This window comes from Pleurodeles waltl, chromosome 1_2 (genome assembly GCF_031143425.1).
Source record: "Pleurodeles waltl isolate 20211129_DDA chromosome 1_2, aPleWal1.hap1.20221129, whole genome shotgun sequence".
Classification (NCBI taxonomy): Eukaryota; Metazoa; Chordata; class Amphibia; order Caudata; family Salamandridae; genus Pleurodeles; species Pleurodeles waltl.
The window spans coordinates 980,563,416-980,585,422 of record NC_090437.1 but is presented as its reverse complement, the minus strand read 5'-3'; the positions used below and the strand labels follow the sequence as shown (position 1 = coordinate 980,585,422).

The following is a 22,007-nucleotide window of genomic DNA, read 5'->3' as shown; positions in this document are numbered from 1 at the left end:
ATGAGGGGATGTATCATCCCTAGGTCAGGATTCCACCGTGGTTAATCCCTGTTAGCACAGCTGTGCTCTGCTGATCAACAGCACAGCCCAAATACGGAGCACATAAATTGTAGACACAGATTAGCAAATTGAAGAAAAACATAATGCAAGCCAGGAGAAAAGCTTATTTGGCAGATTGTCACAACTTTTTCAAGTCATGCAGCTATGTCAACTAGCTCTTCAGCTCCTCTGCTAAGAGAATAACATTTGAGGTGAAGAAAGAGCAGTGTGCCAATGCTTATTCGGTCCTTGGCAATGTAATACCTCAGTCTCCATGCCCATCAAGGGACTGAAGTGTAAACCAAAAAAAAATAAAAACTCCTTGTTGACATGGTGAGGGTTGGACTTACGATGTCTGTGGCGTGGTCACAGTCGATTCTCCAAGGTATTTCACTCCCACCTGGACAAATTACCTAGTAAAAGGTGGCAAATCTTAATATGTCTTCAGAATTAGTAACTGAGCGGTGATGGATCTAAACATGCCTGGGAATTAACATGGGGTGGGTACAGAATCTGAGCAGGCCCTGAACTATTGATGGAGTGGCTGCCAGGAGGTCAGTGGTCCTGGTTGACAGCTGCAGAACAGCACAGTACAATCATTGCAGCCACATAGAGCCCAGTCACAGTCAGTTCAGAGACAAGGCGAGAGATATCCGGTTGAGCTGCAGAAAGACCACTTATCTCTTGCTTTCTACCACTGCTCATACCCTTGGGCTGGCTATCAGTCTGTGTCAGCAGCCAGGTCAGCCTCTCTAAACACTATAAAGGATATTATGATGACGCTAAGCAAGAATTTAGGTATGTTTGACCTTTTTGTGTCACCATTGTTTGAGAAGTAGTGGAATGCAGAGCTCCATTACAAGTTTAACATTTGCATGAAAATTCTTACAAAACTATGCTGTGATATTGCTACTACACGGCTACACTGCTTTGGTATCTGCACATGTGAAGTCATGCAGCTTTCAAACCTGCATAGTCAGCTTACGATCATTCTACAACTCTGGCATATTTAGTTGAAAGATATGGTCCTGGGACGGGCTAACACAGCAGGCATGGTATTCAAGTTTACTTGTCATCTTCAGCCGATAACGTAAGTCCATCTGCAGTAAACTCCTATCATAAATAATGATTGTTCAAGCCCTGGCTACTACTAATCATAGAGCAATTGTATTGAATGACAGTAGTTAGTGTGAGATGGGTAAGGACTGGCGAGGCTGTGGGGGTTATTCAGTACTTGAAACCATTAAAGGCAAGGTTGTCTGTTGACACGGTTCAAGGCAGTTATGAAAGAGATCAGGATAGGTGTGAAATACCGTTCCCCAAATTTGAATAAATGGAAATTTGATGCACATTATCACGGGGATAATACTACTGTTCTTAAATGCTCAAATGAACAAATATTAGGCTTCTGGAAATATTTGTGGTACCATGCTGTACATAAGAGATAACACCCTAAGTGTTAATCAAAGCAAGACAAAAATAAAGGTTGGTTTTTCCACAGGTCAGAGATGCACTCAAATATGGGAAACATCTCACTGGAATACTGAACTAGTACATCAGGATAGGTATCTTGGCCTTCTCTTTTCAGTTTTCCTCTTTGTGTAGAACATGTAAAACATGCTTTTCTGGATGCAAACGATCTCTCAAACTTTTCTTTTCTGCAAACCTAACCGTAAATATTGAGGCTCGGTGTTTTACAAACTATTGGGGGACTTCAGTGCCAAGATAAGAGCTTCTGAGATGTATGTGAGTGGGACTTGAGCAAAGGAAAAAGACAAGGAGTTAAAGACCAATGAGAGAAACTTCTTCAGACACTCATACCAATAAGTAAATTTCAAGCATAAATGATTTCATTGGGACTTCCGACTGCTATAGTGCTACTTCTGTTGAGTGGCTGGTAGAATTAGAAATTATATCATGGGGATATCATGGGGATGGAATTCATAGAAGAAATCAGGACCTGATTATCTTTACTCAAATAAATGATATTTGACAAAAATGAAATCTGTGCAGATTGGTGGAAGATACAGAGAAATCTTAATGTAAATAAGTTAAATCTAGAGTTAAAGATCAAAGAAAAGGCAACAACAAATGCACTGGATGTAGCAAGAAAACCTGAATGGCAAAGACTATAAAGACATAAATGTTGAACTAGGACCAGAATAGTATCTTAAGAGAATGTCCTCACTACTACTAAGAAAGCTGCTCATCAAGCGAAGAATGCCTTTGTTGGCACTGTGGCAAAGAATGGGTTATAGATGGACATGCACCACTAATTCCCACCTGTAACATGTTCTTACATCGTCTTCTGCTGCAGTCACTGCCTAACTCACACTTTCAGTCTCCCAGCATCAACCATTAATAGTCTCTTCCTTATTACCCCCCTAGTGCTCATTCAGCCAGTCTGAGGCAGAATAAGGTCTTAAGGTAAGTACAAGAAACAACACTTTTGTGCAGAAAGCAGGAGAGTCCTCAAAGTCTGCATCTAGTGGTTGAAGTCTGCTTGGTCGGTCCAACAGATCCTTGACTTACAGCAGTCACTTGCACTTCCAGCTGGTTCACCCTCGCATGAACTAATGTAGTTTCTGTAGCTTAAAGGTATTCAAAGGACTGGCATCGACCAGCTTCTAATTGGGCTCGTAGACTAGTATTTCAGTAGTTTTAAGCTTTCTTGCTTTGATTGAGCAGTCCATCTCGTTCTACTTTCCAAGTGGCACCAGAGGCCATCCCTTTGATTGTGTCATTGGAGATCTATCTGGTATTGCCCGTGTTGCTCAAAATATGCCTAATTCCATTTTGCTGGTGACAAATGCTGTGCAACTAGACACACAACACACAACGTACCTTCTCCTGTTCAGTGAGTGACATTTGTCATGCTTATGAGGAATGCACATCAGTTTGCTCAAATTTGGGGACATATGTCTGGCCATAAAATCACCCTTTTCCATTAGTTTAGATCACTAGAGCTCTATTCAGGCTGAGAATCATAACTGTATACATTATCACTATCACTTTATACAAAGGCCATGAAGTTATGTAAATCTCCTATTCCCCATGAAATATGTTTTGATGCTGAGTTATTCTGAAGTGGAGAATTTGAAGGACCATTGTGTGGGTAGAAATTCTGCCTTTGTATACACCTCAGTTGGTGGAGGCCTCATTTGAGATCAGTGGAAGTCATTAGCTAAACGTTTATGAACCCATTGCTCTACATTGCTGATTATGTTCAATAATACTCCTAGGGGCTTAGTTAATAATACTGATATCTAATAGACTCCCATTGCCGATGGGCATATACCTTTTTCCCAGAGGCAATTTCTTTAACATTCCAAACACAAGGGAGTTTTTTTTTTTTATATAAACTAATTTTATTGATTTGTAAATGCACTGCAGTAACAAAGAAAATAAACAATTTCTTCCCAATCAAGGCCCGCTATCCCACACTTCCTATTCCCCAGCAGTTACAAAGGAGCCGGATCACCCAGAAGTACAATCTCCAACATAGAGGACAAGGCATAATATTCCCACCATTTCCCCAAATTTTGTTGAACTTTCGAGGGCAGCATCCAGCAATATAAACTGGTTCTTCTTGTTTGGTGAACCAGTCCATGTAGCATCTCCAGAGTGCCAGACTAGGTGGCTGTGATAGCTTCCAATGTCTCTTTTGGCCACTAGCGTAGCCAGACCAGTCAGTGTTCGGTCACTGCTCACACTCCCAAACCCATCCAGAATCTCCAGGAGGGCCATTGTCAGTGTGAACATAAGATGTTTATTCAGGACTCTAGAAAGGGATCTATCTATTTGTTTCCAATGTCAGGTGATCAAAGAAATCTGCCCCGAGAGAGGAGCATCAGGTGCAGCTAGATTCAGATAGGAAGCCAGTATGTCAGAGTTTTTGGGGTGGCATGTATGTGAGGTGCAGACATTGTAGTTGAATTAGTCTGATCTTTTCTGAAATGACGAGGTCCTGAGGAGCCATTCATGCTTCTCCACATCATCTAGATCACCAACTCATCCCTCTGAACTCCGCCGGAGTAGGTATGACATCTCAGGGCCATTACAAACTAGGGGGTGGTAAAACTGAGGAACCTCCCCCCTCCACCCAAGCTCCCCATCAATAAACTATCCTCCAGTGAACTCTATTCAGGTAAATCTGTCAAGTTTATTTGATAACTTCTGATGGTGTGACTTAACTGCAGATATCTATGAAACTGGGTATGGGGAAGTTTGAAACGGGTCTGCATTTCTGTGAAGGAGTGCATGTGAGAATCCAGCCACACGCCCCCAGTACCTTAATCCCAATCAGGTAGCACTGTCAAAATCCCTCTAGTTGTACTATTTGGTCCTACCAGGGCCCTCATATGAAGGGGGTCTGCTGGGTTATTTTCATGTCCCAGTCGAGGAAATGTATAGGCAGCCCACCACACCAGGAAAATTATCCTAGTAGGTTCTGGAGTGTGGAGAGGAATGGGTCTGCCATAGAGATAATGCATCGTCCCATCCAAGCCAAGACTAGACAGTTCAGGTTGGTATGCCGGGTTGTTCCAACCTCCAGCCGTCCAACCATTGACCACCTGGAGCTGGGACGCCCAGTAATACAATAGATATACACTGCTCATAGACCTCCATCATAGACAGAATGGCGACATGCTGCAAGGACAATACGAAAGGGTCGACCCCTCCAAAGAAGGATCAGAGTCTAGCTGCAATTTCAGTAAACGAGGCATTAGGGATATGGAGTGGAAAGCTTTGTAGGGTGCATAAGACATGAGGATGTATCATCAATTTTATATCTGCAACCTTGCCCAGAATGTTAAGAGGCAGGGTGGACCATGGAGACTGACTTTAGTCGCCTGGAGAAGAGGGGCAAGATTAAGAGTACGCATAAGCTCTGGCACTGACTATATCTGGCCCCCTAAATAGTTGAAGCTGAGACAACAGATCAGAATGTTGGATTGCCAAACAAGCACGGCCATGACCTCCTCACAGAGGAACTAGGAATGATTTAACTAGGTTCACCCGAAGCCCGAGGCACCTTCAAAGAGGTGCAGGATTTCTAGCATGTGTGGGCCTGATGTCAGAGGGTTGGCCAGAAAAAGAAGGACATAGTCTGCATAAAGAGCAATTCTCTCCTCCATCCCCGCAGTTGAGCATTGCAGTGAACTAAACGGGCCAAGGATTCTATAGCCAGCGCGAAGAGAAGAGGGAAGAGAGGGCAACCCTGCCCAGTCCCTCATCTAACTGGGAGCTCCTGGGATAGTGCGCCGTTGTTGAGAACTTGTGCAGATGGCCGCGAGTTGAGGAGGCTGATCAGTTGATGAAATCTGGCGCCAAAACCCATACACTGCAGCACCATGTCAAGATAGCTCCAGTCCACAGTGTCAAAGGCTTTTTCAAAGTCCATGAGCAGCAAAGCTGCCACTTCTCCCTTGCCATGGACATTGGCCAGGAGTGCATGGACTCGACGGATGCAGTGTCTTGTGCTGCGATTGGGTATAAAGCTGCATTGATCTTTGTGGATCAGCGTGCCCGTTGCAGTCTATATACCAGGTTCTTGATGTAGATCTTGACATTAGTGTTGATTAGGGAAATAGACTGATAAGAGGTGCAGTCAGACGCTGGATGATCTGGCTAAGTATAACCACGATGGTGGCAAGATCAGGAGCAGGTGCAAAGGAGCCTTTGTTCCCGGCCTCCATATATAGCTGAAGTAGATGTGGGGCAGCAGCATTGCAAAGCTTGAAGTAGTATTCAAGGGAGAAAACATCCAGGCCCGGGGTCTTGACAGGCTTCAGGTCCTGGATCGCAGCAAGGACCAATCCTCAGTGATGCGAGAGTCCTGAGCCACCTGCTGGAGTCGATTGAGACATGAGCGTGTGATATCAGGCAATAGAAGTTGTGTGAGCTCACGGGTAGGCGCGGTTGCTGTTTTTCTTTCCTTAATAACCGAGCTGACAAAAATCTCTGGAATGCACTTCTCAGTTCAAAGAAAAAATGTATTATTTAACCACAAGATTTTTAAAAAGGTGGTTAGCGTGCGTGGCTTGAGCGTCAAGATGGCGGTCGCACTTTCGTAGTGCTCCGGACCCCTCCGTCATCCGCTCAAGAAGCGCCCATCGCTGGCCCTCCCCGGCGGCGGGGAGAGGTTTCAAGTGGCTGTGGGGGGCTCATGGGGTGCCTGGACCGCACCTCAGGCCCCGTGGCTTTCCAGGAGAGGACGACCGCGCGGGGCGCCTCGATTGCAAAATAGCAGGCGCTCCCCTCGGGTGGCTGTCAGTGGCCCCACCAGATCGAGCAGCGCTAGGGGCGTCCTGCAGGTGGGGCGGCTGGGTGACATAGGCCCCCCTCGCTGCCCGGAGGAGTAACGACAAGGGGCAGGCCTTGCGGGTGGCGATACCCCTGAGGAGGAGAAGAGCACGGAGCACCGGGCCGTCTGGCAGCGCCGTGCAAGTGGTGAAATTGCAGCGCTGGGCGCCCAGGCAGGCAGAAACAAAACACAGAGGCCATGAAGAAACCTGGGTTGCTGGCTGAGGTGCATTGCTTGGCTCTGCGTTTTTCTCCCCTCCCTCCCCTCGTGCTCCGGTTCCGGGTCGGAGAGAACCTGCTGAAGGAAGGGGGGGTAGTTGGGTTGATGCAAGGACTTGCCCCTCAGGGGTAGAGAACGCCGGAGGAGGGCGAAGCGCCTCTCTTTCACCGCCCTGTGCTCCGCACAGACGCGCATAAACCAATTTGCGACAGGCCCAAGTGGAGCAAGGAAGGAGGAGCGGGCGACGGAGGGAGGGGATGAGAACCAGGCCAGGACCGGGATCTGGCGGCCATCCTTCAGGCGATTCAGGCGTCCCAGGCAGTGGTGGAGGCTAAGATCTGAGAAGTACGGGTTGATGTGGCCTTAGTACGTCAGGACCTCCGCAATGCAACAACCAGGATCACGGAAGCAGAGTCCAGAATCTCCACTGTGGAGGATGATCTGACCGCCCTTAAAGCTCAGGTGTCAACGCTAACAGCTCGCACAGAAGAACTGTAACGCAGGGCCGAAGATGCCGAAAACAGGTCCCGACGCAATATTCTTTGGATCGTGGGACTTCCTGAGAACGCCGCGGCCTCCTCCCTGACCGCATTCCTGGAGGAATGGTTTCGGTCCTGGATGCCCCGGGATCACCTCACGCCGTGGTTTGGGATTGAATGAGCTCACAGGGCCTTACAAGCCAGGCCTCCACCGGGCTCTCCTCCAAGGCCAGTGATTCTCTGCCTTTTCAATTTCAAAGACAGAGGCGGCGCGCTCGAAAGGAGACTTCTAATGTGAGGGAACAAAAGTCATGGTGTTCCCAGACTACACAAAGGATGTGCAGGTACAACGCCGCTCTTTTATAGAGGTAAAACAAAAACTGAGAGCGATGGATGTGCCCTACCTCCTTCTCTTTCCTGCTAAGCTAAGGGTGGTCCATAACAACAAGACAAATTTCTTTGAGACCCCTCGGGCGGCCTGGACATGGTTAACGGAGAAGGTCCCGCTGGGTTCCGCCGGAGGGGAGCAGCAGCAAGCCCACATTAGGCAGCAAACAGACAGTGAAATGCAGCGGCAGCAGGGGCCCCGCCGAAGAACGCGCTCCAGGAAGCGCAAAGAAAGGCGAGAATCACACTCGGGCTCCCCTGTGGGATCTATAAAAGGTATGCCCCCGGGGCCCTCGGCAGTGGCTGGGCCGGGGTGTGCGAGGGGAGGCTCCCAGGCAGAGGATTTGGGGGGAGCTGCGCCCTGCAATGATGGAAGACACTGATCTGTCCCAGAGTCTGGTGCTGTAACTCCCCTCCGGGGGGTGTTCGGGGGGAGGACGAGGCCAGTATGGCCCACAAACGCGATGTGGTTGCAGTGTGTCTGTTTATAACTTAACACGCCTTAATCTGCAGAAATGGAGGGGTCAACCACGGCTCAGACAATTGGAGTTTTCAGCTCGCTATGTTCGGGAGTGAGCTGGTTGTAAAGGGCGACAGATGCTTCTTGGGGGAAGTATGGGGAGGGGTGGGAGTTGGGGGGTATGGGAGTTTTCGCTCAGCCGCAGGGCTGTTGTTAATGTTATTTGCAGTTAATGTCGATTTGTTGCTTCACTTACCGACAGGGGGTAAAGGAATCCAATGCCATGGCAGGGATCACACACAACACAGGAGAAATGGTACAAGTCCTGGGGTACACATGGGAGCCGAGGGAGAGGGGCAAGATGAGTGTCCACAAACAAACAAGATGAATGGAGTCAACTCATATCATATCTTGGAATGTTAACTGCCAATAAGACAGATAAGATTAGACAGATAAGATTAAACAATAAGACAATAAGACAGATAAGATTAAATGGTCAGCAGTGCTCACACATGTCCACAGATATAGGCCCAATATGCTTTTGATGCAGGAAACGCACCTTATAGGCAATCACTGTCCCTTTTTAGCCCGTAAAGGATTCAATAGGGTATTTCACACGGGGTTCATGAGGGACTCACGGGGTGTGGCGATTCTGCTTCACCGCTCGCTGCCCATGGTGGTGCTACAGCCATGGAGGGACCCACAGGGGCGGTATGTGGCGATTTCGGCGACAATAGAGGGTCGAACACTGAATGTTGTTAGCGTATACGCACCTCCGACCATGGTGCGTGGGACTCTTGGGCACCTGACTCAACTGCTGCTGTAGTTTCCCCCTGGGGTCACGGTACTAGGGGGCGACTTTAATGCAGTTCCCAACCCTGGGCTGGATGCGAGCGGGGGGGGTCATCGGCCCATAGGCAGACAATTTACACACATCTCCGCAGCCCACAATACACAATCTAGAATCTACCTCGTACTCATGCCGGCCACTGATTGTTCACACATAGAAATTATGCCACTGGGGATCTCTGACCATGCGCCAGTCCGGTTCAGTGTGGGACGAGCGAATTTGATGGTCCGCCCTATGTGGCGCCTGAACGCATGGTATCTGCAAGATGAGGACTATGTCAGTAGCCTAAAGGGGTCAATGTGCGAGTACTTCAGTATTAACGAGGATTCAGTGGCCTCGCCTGGGACCCTGTGGGCGGCGAGTAAGGCGGTGCTGAGAGGGGCAGCCATAAGCCTTGTTCGTGCGCGGGAGCACTTCCTGCCTTCCCGAGTTGCCCAGCTGGAGGCTCGTGTCCTTCATCAGGAGGCAGAGCAGGAGGCGCATCCCAACGAAAGAATAACCAGACAACTCTTGCTCATACAAGAGGAGATCCATAACCAATCTTTAGAGGCGGCTCTACGGCCTCTACGGCCCGGATCTATGGATGGGGAAATAATACCGGGAAATTGCTTTACTGGCTGGTATCCCAACAACAGACCTCTCGAATCGTCCCCGAGATTTGTAACGAGCATGGGGACCATGTATTCAGGCTCCAAGAGGTGGCTGAGGCGTTTGCTGCATACTACAGGGTTCTGTATCGAGAAGCCGGTCCAAGGAAACCGGATATCTCCGAGCAGTTCTGGCGGACATTCCGCTCCCGGCGCTGCCCGATGTGGAGGTCCGAGCACAGGAAGAGCCATTCACTGAAACCGAAATGGGGATGGGGGTGGGTAAGACTCCTGGACCGGACGGGTGTCCTCCAGAATACTATAAAGTGTTTCGGGAGGAACTGGTGCCGCTTCTTGCTAACCTATATGCAGAGGTGGACCAGTTTGGCTCCTTCCCAGAGGGGTTGGATGTAGCCACCGTTGTCGTTTTACCCAAGACTCAGCCCCCGTCCCTCTATTGTACGGACTACAGACCCATATCCTTTCATAAACAGTGAAGTAAAAATGTACGCCGCGATTCTCGCCTCCTGCCTTAAGACGGTGAATGCCCCTGTTGATACATCCTGATCAATGCGGCTTCATGGCCGGCCGCAGTACGTGCCATTGTATACGACGGCTCCACGTGGCCCTCGCGAGGCGTCACGGACTACCCCAGAATCTGGCCCTTCTATTTATAGACTTCGAGAAAGCCTTTGATTCCGTTGACTGGGGGTTCCTCTTCTCTGCACTCCAGCGGGCTGGCTTTGGATCAAGGTTTCGCCGCATGGTACGGGCCTTATATGCAAACCCTACGGCACGTGTACAGGTAAATGGGACCTTGTCTTCCGCTTTCCCTATACATCTGGGAACGAGACCGGGCTGCCCCCTACCCTCGCTCCTCTTTGCTCTGGCCATTGAGCCCCTGGCAAGACTAATAAGGGAAGACCCAATATATAGAGGGTGGAAGTGGGGCCCCGCGTGTGAGGACCGAGTGGCCCTGTATGCAGATGATGCCTTGCTATATATGGAGAATCCTGGGGTGACGGGACCCTGCAGTTTGTATCTCCTTTGGTGTTTTGAGGAGGCCTCTGGGCTCAAAATGAACCCCGCCAAATTGGTGTTGGTCCCTCTAGCAAGGTCACAGGAATGCTTTGACTGGCAGGAGGTGGTGCCCCTGCGCAGGCTGAGTTTTAAATATCTCAGAATATGGGTCGCACTACTTCCGGAGCTATCCTGGGCGCTGAATCTGACACCACTTATAACTCGCACACAGGAGGATCTTCAGCGGTGGCACACATTGCCTTTAAACGTCCTGGGCCGTGTAGCCCTATATAAGATGATGGTATTGCCGCGCCTCCTATATGTGCTCCAAAACTTGCCGTTTATGATTCCCCGCTTGTGGTTCCGAAAGTTGGAGGGATCCACCGCCTCCTTTTTGTGGGGCGAGGCGCAGCACTGGGTAGCATCGCAAAGTTGTCGTAGAGGGGTGTATGATGGAGGTTTAGGCATGGCTGATCCATACCTGTACTATCTGGCGACTCAACTCCTGGTCGCTCACGACTGGTTTAATGGGGGATGGTTGGACCCAGCCTATCAGGTAGAACTGGGTGCACTGGGGTTTTCTTGTATTCTAGACCTCCTCTATGGTACTCTGATCCCCAGAGAATTAGAGCCAATCACCAAGGCGGTCTTTCTTGCATGGCGTACGGCACTACGATACACTGGTTGGAATAACGTCACCCTGCAAACTCCATTGTGGCATGGCATATGGCTGAAAGAAACCACCACACTGGGGGGCTTCACAAAGTGGGACACACTGGGCATTTCCCTGGTGGGAGACATATGGAAAGGGAACACAATGAAGTCCTTCCAAGAGCTAAAGTGCGAGTTTCAAATGTCCCCGAACCAATTCTTTAGATATCTTCAACTCAGGCATGCTATAAGTATGCATCTGACTGGCGCGGACTCAATACCGGAATTTAACCCAGTAGAGGCTAAGCTACTCATGGGTAGTTTGGGAAAGAAAGGCGTTTCACAAATCTATAGAATGTTAGTAAACAATGCACCCGGGGACCTGAGCCACCTTAGGAGTGGGTGGGAGAGATGGGTGGGGCCGCTTGACAACGCCGAATGGGCGGAGGCTTTGATGGCTCCCTGATCGTTGGCGGTGTTGGTGAGGTTCAGGGCGATACAATTCTATTTCCTACACAAAGCATACTTATCGCCTGACAGATTGCAAAAGATGGGCATCCGGAACTCCGACCACTGCCCGCGGTGTGATGGGGGCCCGGCCGCTTTCTTCCACATGTTATGGTCCAGTCCTGTGATCCAAGTGTATTGGGGGAAGATAAATCAGGAATTGAACAAAGCAATGGGGAAGACATTACCGCTATTCCCTAAACTGACCCAGTTGGGTATATTGGAGAGGAGCTGGAGGGTTCCAGGGCGGGCCAGACATTTGTTGGAACTGCCTTGCTGGTGGCAAAGAGGGACATTGCAGCCGCTTGGAACATGGCCAGGGGCCCCTCCCTCCAGAAATGGAGGCGGGGAGTGGACTGGTGTGAAGCCCAAGAAAAAGTGGTGTACGAGTCAATGGGGTGCCCCCGTAAGCATGGAACGGTCTGGGGGAAATGGACGGGATTACTTGTTTAAAACTGAATAAGTGGTTGTGTGTACTTGCATTTTTCCTTTTCTCTGTTATTCCGAAATGTAGCTTCAGCAGAATCCTGTGTGGTCAAGGTTAAGAAGAGACAGATCAGATATGGTAACCCCATCGGCATAAGTGCAGGCTGTTATGAGTCTGTTCCTTTCGTGTTTTGTATGTTTTTCATGAAAAGCAATAAAAATGTGTTTATAAAAAAAAAAAAAAAGGTGGTTAGCATGTTAAAAGCACACGTTTAAAAATAGTCACAGCAATGAAAGGAAAACATACGAAAATGATTCTCAACTGCAATGTACACAGCAAATATGTATAGTTATGATAATATTATGCAAAGCAAATAATGAAGTAAAAATTCATCACTGTAGGGCCTGCCAAGCTCTTCATCTTTCTCATGCCAGCAAGACGATGACCCCTTTCGACTGCAAAAGAGAAAGAGATACCCACCCTCAAAGGACAGATATCAGGCATTGGACGTAAAGAATCCTGATTTAGGCCACTCACTCTCTCGCTGTCGCACTGGGTCTTTTATACCTTAAAAAACCGGAAGGAGCTTTCTGGAAAAAAAACCTCATTTAGCAATTCAATAATGCAGGCTAATTTAGGTCAGAGTTGAAAGAAACAGATTGGAACTGGCCAGTTCCCAAGTTATCTCACCCAAGCCGTTCCCTGCTTACACTATAAACATCAGTCTGGTACATTCTTATCTTCTGACTGCCTAACTCCCCCATAATATGTCCTAGCTGTTCGTGAGAAAGAGCACGATAAGAAGCACAGTTTGCAATATGGAAAAATACGATCACTTTTAACATTGCAGCTAAACTGAATACAAAATGTAGTCTGCAACTGGTGAACACTAGACAGCTAATCTAGGTGCAAAGTGGTCATAAACACATATTTCACTACAGTCGCTGAGCATATAATCCAAGAATGCACTCGCTGTGGCCTCTGGGGCAGTAACTGGGGATCCGGTCGAGCCATCTATGGAAAATAATGAACCGGGAGCCCGCGTCCCTGTTGGCGGATCTATATAGGAGAGTACTTCTCTTGTCACCGCATTCATAAACACATTGGATGGATGCACACCAGCATTCAGAGGCCTCTTGAAAGGCAAGCTGAAGCAAGGAAGTCCGACCTATTTCTAGCTGTTTACTCAGAGATTCAGTTACATTGGACTCCACCGCCATTTTCAGACATAGTATGTGATATTCAAGGTCTGTTATCAGTGTCATGCACTATCTGCGTGCTTGGGGTATGTTTTCGCCACCCCCAGAGTGTTGCTTTGCTTGCCAGCCATATTGTACTTGCTGCCATGACTGTACCATTGTTAATTTAAGTTAAGTAGAAATGCAGCTCTTCCGACAGGTGATTGAGAAAGCTGTCATCTGTGAAGAACCAGGCGTTAAGACGTCACATGGGTTTTTGACACTGCGTGGGCACCCCAAGCCAGAGCAATAAGAGCCGGTGGTCTGAGATTCCTTGGGGCAGTATGTTGGTAGCGTTAAGACGTCACACGGGTTTTTGACACTGCGTGGGCACCCCAAGCCAGAGCAATAAGAGCCGGTGGTCTGAGATTCCTTGGGGCAGTATGTTGGTAGCCGACATGGAGTGTACATCTGTAGCAGAAATGACTATGTGATCAGTTTGTGACAGGGTTTTCGTAGCTGCTGAAGTGTGAGTGTATGTCCATTCTTGAGGATGCCATATCCGCCAAATGTCACGTAAGCCCAGAGAGTCCATCCAAGAGATATGGGTCTTGGAAAGCTCTCGGCGGCTGTGTGAGGGGAGGCCAGAGATGTCCATATCAGGATCTTGGGCAGCATTAAGGTCCCCCCCAACAAGCAGTACCCCATATGACAGCGCAGCAATTGCCTCTGTGAGGCCTCTGAAAGTTTGTCTGTGTAGTTGGGAGTGGGATATACGCACTTAGAATAGGGTAAGGCTTCCCTCTACGAGTTCCAGCATATTGACCTTGGGAGTCATGAATGGTCTTGGTGACCACCAGGGGGATATGTTTGTGGAGTAGCACCGCCGCCTCTCTGGACTCCCTACCAAAACCTGAGTGGAGGGCCCATTCATGACCAAACCTACGTAGAAACAGACACTGAGTGCCTGAGAGATGGGTTTCTTGCAACAGAGCAACACCCAGTTGGTGAGACTGCAGTAGGTTTGATGCGGTTTAGGAGGCTATTTACATTCCATGAAAGAAGACTAAAATCAGCCATGGCATAACCGAGTGGGGTCAGAATATGGTGAATGGGTCAACCATATAGGTCGTGCCAAATAATACAAGGTGTACATGAAAGCAATCATAACAAAATTAAATAAAATGTGCAACACAAAACCCCAACAACACCTCCCAATGACAACCTCCCACCCAAAACTTCCACCCTAGAGGCATCTGTTACCCAACTCCCTTCAACAAGGTAAGTGAAACACATAATGGACTTTCAAGGTTTACCCCTCCAATACAGGATCGAATTTGTCAGTAGTCAGAACAAGCTCTGAGCCGTTAAATGGAAAGAAATAGTGTGAGCGTTTACAGCAGACCTCAAATAGATCCTCCCTGGTCAGAAGTATCCCCCTGATGGACCCAGAGGCTTCGTCTGGTGCAGGGGGCGCTAGGAGCAACTCGCCAGAAGTCTGGGAACTGCCAGGCTCTGTGTCCAAGGATTGAGGGAAACGTTTACGCCATCCTCATCTACTCTTGGATTTAGGACGTCAACGAATCTGGGAGTGGTTATTAGCCAGGACCGGTGAGCCACGGCCCAACTCAGCATGTCAGTCCGTGGGATCATAGCATCTAAGAGATCTCAGTTTGGTTGCCCATTCCCATGCCTCCTCTTGGGTTTTGAAGAAGTGGAAGCGAGACACACCGATGACCTTCAGCCACTCCAGGAATAGCAGCATATATTGAAGAGACGTCACCTTGAGTTTCCACCTGATGGCATTGAATGATTTGCTCTGCTTTTGGGTGGTTTTTGTATAGTCTGGGAAGATCATAATGTAGGTGGACTGGAAGTGGAGTTTACTTTAACTACATACCTGCAGTAGGATGGTATCTCAGTCTTGAAAGTTTAGAATTTTAATGATGACATGATGAGGTGGTGCTCCAGGAGGGGGCCTCTGTGCCAGGGCCTGGTGCACTTCTACAGCAAACTAGGGTGATGAAGTCTCCTCTGGTGTCCAGGATCTGATCCAAGTTTCAACAAAAGTCTCTAGGTGAGGGGTTTCAACCCCTTCAGGAAAGCCTACTTACTGCAAGTTACTATGTTGAGAGCGATTCTCTGCATCTTTTGCTCTTGATTCAAGGGTACGAACATTTGACAATAGCACATTTACCTTAGCCTTAAGGTTGATGAATCATCCTTGAGGGTGGATACTCAGCCCTCCACCTCGGTGACCCACCCAGCAATGTTTTGGAGGTCCTGGCGGAAGAGCACAGCATCAGAACCCACTTCACAAATCATCTGACTCAAGGGCTCTCTAGAGGCTTGTATGGCTTGTAGGATTTGGGCCACATCTGTGAGTACAGGCGCTTTGGGGCCTTGGCCATCAGCCATCCTTTGTTTGGTGGAATCAGAGGGTCAGATGATATATATTCATCGATCCTCGATTGTGCTCCCCCAGTCAGGCTTTGTTTTTCCCTATTGTCGCCATATGTGGAATGGTGTGGACCACCCTCCGCCACAAGGGTAGGGAAGAAGAGCAGGTGACATTAGGTGAACCAAAGAAGGCATGGTAGGTCGGGCGCACTCTCGCTCAAGCATCAAGCATATAATCTTTGACGGAAGAGCCAGCATCTAAATCTCTCGGCATAGTTGCTCAGCGGTCCATCCAGGGCAGCATGAGCTTCCGAGGTACTTGTCAGCCACCAAAGAGCGGCCTGCCTGTGGGATTCCAACCACCAGGATGGTACGCAAGATGTGTTTTGCCTGTAAGATCATTGTTCCAATGGCGGCGGGCTCTGCTCTCTGGGTCCCGGCAGGTGTACAAAAAGAGGGGCAGCAAAATAGTGTTTTTAGTTCCCTCACCTTATGATTCCCGGAGGGGCAGCTCAAGCAGCCCTCAACAGTTATGTCCCAGCCCCGAGGTTGTCACACTGGTCACCATTGTTATACAGGCTTAGAGAAGGTCAAGACTTCAGCTATTGTTCAGCGAGTGACAGTTGGTAAGGTTTTTGGGGCCATGTGTAGGTCTGTGCTTCCCCAGTGCAGATGAGATAATGGCCGCAAGATGCAAGTGTCCCCAAAGCCAAACATCAGACCCTGGAGGAGGCCACGCCCACGACAAACACTTTGGGCCCTTCCACCTCAAGTTCGCCTCCGTTCAGTCCTTGGGGCCCGCTGTGTGGATGGCATCAATCATAGAATGGAAGGGAGAAAATCCAGCCCACTGCGTCCAAAGTAAGTGCGCAGGCAGCAGCTGCACTTAGTGGGCTTTTCTGTAGGCGAGGCCACAGGTAGAGAGCCCCAGACCCACAGTTCCCCACAATTCCCCTCCAGCCTCGTGGGTCTGGCGTGACTCTAGTGGGAGACCTCACAGCAGTTTGTGCTGGAGATCGCTTCATTACAGCGCTGGGGAGCGGGCGCCATGTTGCTGATATGGGCTAAGTGCGCACCTCTCTCCCTAGCCCAGGCGGTCATGATCATGTGGAGGCCAGGCCAGGCCACCGGCCACAGGACGGACTCCCCTGGGAGTCACAGACGGGGTCGGTTTGTTGTTTGAAGTGCCAAGGTTGTCAGATGAGAACAGATGGTGCAGCAGGTCCGAGAAGCATTGTTAAGACGCGGCCCCCATCTTGGCTGATTCAGCCACGCCCCACGCATGGCAGTTTTACTTCGCTTTAGAGACTAACCACATACACCTGCAGTAAATTCTTGATCTTAGATCTCTGCTTAGAGAAGAGATCTAGTTTATCTAGCCCTCATGAATAGTTTGTTTTCATCCCCTTCTAATATTCTTATTTGGTAACCTGTTGTCTCAAGTTTGAAATCTAATGGAACTGGACACAGGCGTAAACAACAGCTGTTTGCCCTCTTGACCAAAGCTCGGTGTTGGTAACCATAACTTCTCTGTGCTTCTCAGTTACAATCCTAGTATTTGTGTATATCCGACGAATTTAGAACGCAGGGGTTGGGGAGGTGGGTGGTTGGGTGTCCAGGGGGGAGTGGACGAGGTTTGGGGGTGGGCTGTTACAGGTATTTATTTACATATTAGAAGAAACACAATGCACACCCAATGGCCTTACCCTTGCTAGTAGGTGAAAGAACAATCCCAACTCCTGCCTCAGAGAGGTCCAAGTTTTCACACTAATTGACAATAAAAGGAACCTTCTATTTAAATAACCAATTTACTCCTGGCGAGATCCGACCAGTCATTAAGATGTTTTAGCTGTGGTCCTGTCAACCAATATAAAAGTATTAAACATGTTTTTTTTTTTTTAGGAATCTTGACAACCTCTTCAAGATTTGGTTCACTTCCAAAAGTTGCATGTAAGTATAAAATGTGCAATGTGTGTGTCATCCAACAGTTATAAGGCAAAGTCTTAGCTCAGTGATGTGACATTGTTAGATTATAGGAAATTAAGGTTTCCTCCTCATTTCTCTGATGCTGAAGTTAAAAGAAAGCTTCCACATAAAAGGAAAAACGCATACCCGACTTGGTGAGATTTGTACATTTTTGAGGCTATGGGGAAAGAATCAGTCCTTTGACATCTGTGGCAAATACCGTATTGTAGAAGCCCGCACTGTTCTTGCACCTCACTCCGTATCCCCTTTATCTTCATTTGTCCCTGTTATCTTCTTGAGGTATATTCCAGCCACTGTGAAATAGATGCATGCCTGGGGAGGCACCCTGGATGATCGATATGGCCACTGTGTTCTTCACCAATGTTAAGGTTGATTGTACCTTCAGTGAGGTTTCATTTCAGTTCTTGAAGTCATTTTGAAGTACTTTTTAGAATGTGATAACTTGCGGCGAAAGTGAATAAAACTTTGATTTTGCATGTAATCCTGCCACGGTTTCCGTAACAGTTTCTCTGCAAACACGTACCCTCTTTTTATGGTTCCCAATCAGCCTGCTGTGACTCTCTTAGTCCCAATATTTTCTCATCAGCACCCAAGCCCACAACATGTTGGTTCCCTTCAGCTTCCATAGCTACTTTCCATCTTCTCTTGTTTCCCAGTGTCCCTTCTGTCTCCATAATAACCCTCCGTTTCTTTCCTCCAACCCCTATTTCTTTACCTGGACTTCACTTTAGGCTCTTCATTCCGGGCCTTGGCCCCGCCCTCTCTTCTGCGCCACCTTCTTGTGGCTACCTTTTCATCCCCATATGTTCCAGTCGGGCGGTGTAACTGCACATCTCCCGATCCGCCCCTGATGTCTCTGTGCTGCTTGCTCGCTGCTATGTCTCTTCATCCACTTCCAATGTCCCCCCCACGCTCGCTAGGATCCTGCTTTGGACTTCCTATGTCTCCCCCTTTTCTCTCCATGTCTTCCCTTTACGATTGAGTGACGTGTGTCATTTTCTTCGGCCCTCCTTTTATACTCCTGACTGTCCCATTGTGGTCGGTATTAAACAGCTGCGCCAGTGCAGCTTTGCAGCGGCTCTCTGTGTGCAACGCTTCTGGCCACTATACGTTTCTTTATTAACAATCTTAAATGAAAACATGCACAATTACTCACCCAGGAAATCTAAAGGCATACCTTCTTTCAAAAGATCAGTAGTCAGACTAGTTAAATTAGTAAATGAGTTCAAAGTGAGCGCAGGGAGTGACATTGGGGCAGCAATTGAAGCGCCTAAATAGCTTTTAGATGACTCCACTCGCTGCATACCAGACGCTCCTCGCGGTGACCCTTTACTCACTCAAGCTTTGTCACATCCGCCCTCTTTTTAGCTGTAACCTGGAGATCCTAGATCGTATGTCACATGTAAGGTGTGTTTATCTGTTTAGAAACATTTCGAATTAAAAAGGCGTGACTTGTAGTCCATACATAGTACAGTGCTTTCTTGAACTGCAACAATAAATAGGCCTAATTTGGTTATAACTGGTTCAGCAAGTGGCCCGTAACATATCTGATTTCAAAATCAGAGTGAGACTAGTTACTGAAGGCCATGTTTTGGAGAGTGTGTAATTTCTGTGTCAAGCCACATTGAATTGTGTGGTGGGTATAGTTTCTCAGTTCTGCTAGAGTGAGGTCTAAGTAGGTGCCTAACCAGACCTTCCCCAAGCAGGTGGGAAGGGGCACATTTATACATGGCTTTAAACAATGAGCACATTCTAATGCGTACTCTCATTCCAGCGCATAATTCTTCAGCTCCCAACTTTTAGCTATCTCTTACCTCATTTAAGTCTGGGAAAACGTGAGTGGACGTCTCGCACTTCTCTCCTCGTAATTAACAATGTATTGTGTAGACTAAGTCAAGGTGGAATTTAACTCCAAGCTGATAATAAGGCACAGCTACTCCATCAGCATTTATATGATTTGGTCCTGGCACATGATACTAGTTTCTGGTTATTGGTGTTTACTTTCTGTCTATTCTGCAAAGGATGTTTTCCTAGTGTTTTCCCAAAAGGTTGACATCAATGTTTTATCACTAGTTACTAAAATTACACTAAAGAGATGTTTGTAATCTGTAAGACAACGATTGATCCTTATGGCTCAATGTAAGCAATCTGAAACTGTGGTTTCACACACTGGTATAAAGATCACATTATGTTGATGCCTAAAATAATCTACACTGAAACCCATATAACTTTGTGACCTCATTTATTCAGAGATAGTTATGTAACAGTTCAGTCATACGTTTTAGAAATGTTTTTTTTTTAAGTCAAGCTACATGTTTAAATGTCTGGTTTCACGAGCTGGTATAAAGATCACATTATTTTGATGCAGAAGAAAATCTCCACTGAAACCCATATAACTTTGTGACCTCATTTATTCAGAGCTAGTTATGTAACAGTTCGGTCATACGTTTTAGAAATTTTGTTTTTTAAAGTCAGGCTACATGTTTAAGTGGCTTAGGGCCAGATGTATCAAAGGGTTTTTCCCATTCTATGTCAATGGGAAAATGACATAGTAGGTAGTTAATGCTTTACAAATATAAATACACGCCTTTTTAACATCAGGCCATTTCTTTCCATCAACCACATAAGTGCATCCTTATTTGATTATGATTTAATTATCGTGATGGTTAACACACACTGGCAATTGTTTTCCAGTGGGATTAAAATGATAAATCTTCAGGCAAAGAAAGTAAATAGTACTAATGAGAATGCATCTGTTGCCCCGTTGAACCTGAGAACTACAGCAATGTATAATTCTTCAGAATGTCAGGTCACCTGCAGAACTATTGATGGAAAAGTATATTATCTTGATTATTTTTAGTGTAGCAGTGTTTACCCACCCCATCACTTTATGGACGTCTCAGTAGTCCTTATCGCTGTAGTCACTATTGCAGTAAAAACTGTATTTCGATTTAAGTCGAAATGGAAACAATTGGGACTTGATAATTTTAAACTGGAGACTTGTGTAAGAAAAACATATTATATTATTTAATTCAGGCGTTGCAAGGAGAGAGATCACTTTGCATTTTATATCTTTATGTTCAAGATCCACTTCACGGTCTAAACCTCATTGTCACAAAGATGGCAAACCATTTGTACTTGCCCAAAGACTTTTTCTGTTTAGATGCTTTAATGATCATCACTCTTTTCCTTTAAATTTGAATGCCCCTTAGCTTATATTAGGTGTTGGATACTATAGTTTTGACAATAAAGACTTAACTGTATTTGTTTTTAACTCTTTATAATTGTGTTTATATTGGACAATACACATGGTATGAGCAAAAATTGGGCATAGCAAACATGTAAAGGCTTCAGCGGTCGGGTAACCAAGCATCACAGCACAATCAGGTTAAATCATTATATTAGTGTAATTTCACATTTATAACTGATGTACTCAATCATATGTTAATTGTGATAGTAGAAGCTGTTGTCATCCTACCTTTTTTCTTAGGACCAAAACTCTGATAACTCACTTTTAAGTCTGTATCATTCATCAAAAACCTTGCAGAATGTTTTTCAGTGATGTTAAAGCAATTAAGGTAATTCGTATCTGCCATCCCTAGAGGGAGACAAGTTGTCCTAGATAACATCCAGTACAGTGATACCCTAAACGGAGCAATCTGTCTTGTTTAATTAACAATTCACGAATGAAACCGAGAAGCAATCCACGTGGGTCAGAAATAACATGTACTGCCAAACCACAAGGCAATACTTCGGCCACTTGTGCTCAGAATGTATTTTCTAGAAGGCAGTAATGTACCAGGTGGATAAAGTCTTCTGGGGTATGACCATCGGTGTTTGGGCATTTGCCATCATTCTTGTGCAATCTAGCAAGAATGTAATTTAGATTTAATTCGCATTGTTATCAGTAATAAACTCTTAGTCCTATCTATGGTGGTACCCCTCTGCCAAGATCCGCTGCCAGTTGAAGTTGTGCATAGCTTTTTATGTGCTCTTTCTACAAAGTGTATCGCATAGTAAGGGTGATTCTATAATAATAGAGAGTGTAGGAGAGAAAGAACAAAAACAAGAAAAATTAACGTTCTCTGTGAAGCTGTTTTTTTTGTGAGAAACTCCCTATGCACCAAAGTGGTAGACCTCCAAATGAGAATGAGCCAGATGCTTTTCTCCTGAGAAAATAGGATAGGAGATTGCACACTTGTTGGAAATGGCCTCTCTGCAGGGTCACCCCCACACTTTTTGCCTGCCTCCCTCCACTTTTTGAATACTGTTTTGCTGGTTTTAGGACTCTGCACACTTTACCACTTTTAACCAGTGCTAAAGTGCATATGCTCCCTCCCTTTAAACATGATGACATTAGCTCATACCCAATTGGCATATTTAATTTACTTGTAAGTCCCTGGTACAGTGCACTATATGTGCCCAGAACCTGTAGATTAAATGCTACAAGTGGGCCTGCAGCACTGATTGTGCCACCCACTTAAGTAGCCCCTTAACCATGTCTCAGGCC

At 46.9% G+C, this 22,007-nt stretch overlaps 1 protein-coding gene across 2 annotated transcripts in view; it reads left to right on the top strand.

The window, feature by feature from the left end:
• Nucleotides 1-22,007, top strand: part of OCIAD1 (OCIA domain containing 1) — a 213,778-nt gene that overhangs the window by 120,566 nt on the left and 71,205 nt on the right. The window contains exon 4 of one of the 2 annotated variants that reach the window (XM_069201501.1): nucleotides 17,414-17,461. The exons of the other annotated variant lie outside the window; for it this stretch is intronic. Coding sequence (XP_069057602.1) covers nucleotides 17,414-17,461 — 48 coding nt within the window. The remainder of the gene's footprint in view (nucleotides 1-17,413; nucleotides 17,462-22,007) is intronic. 2 annotated transcript variants of the gene reach the window in all.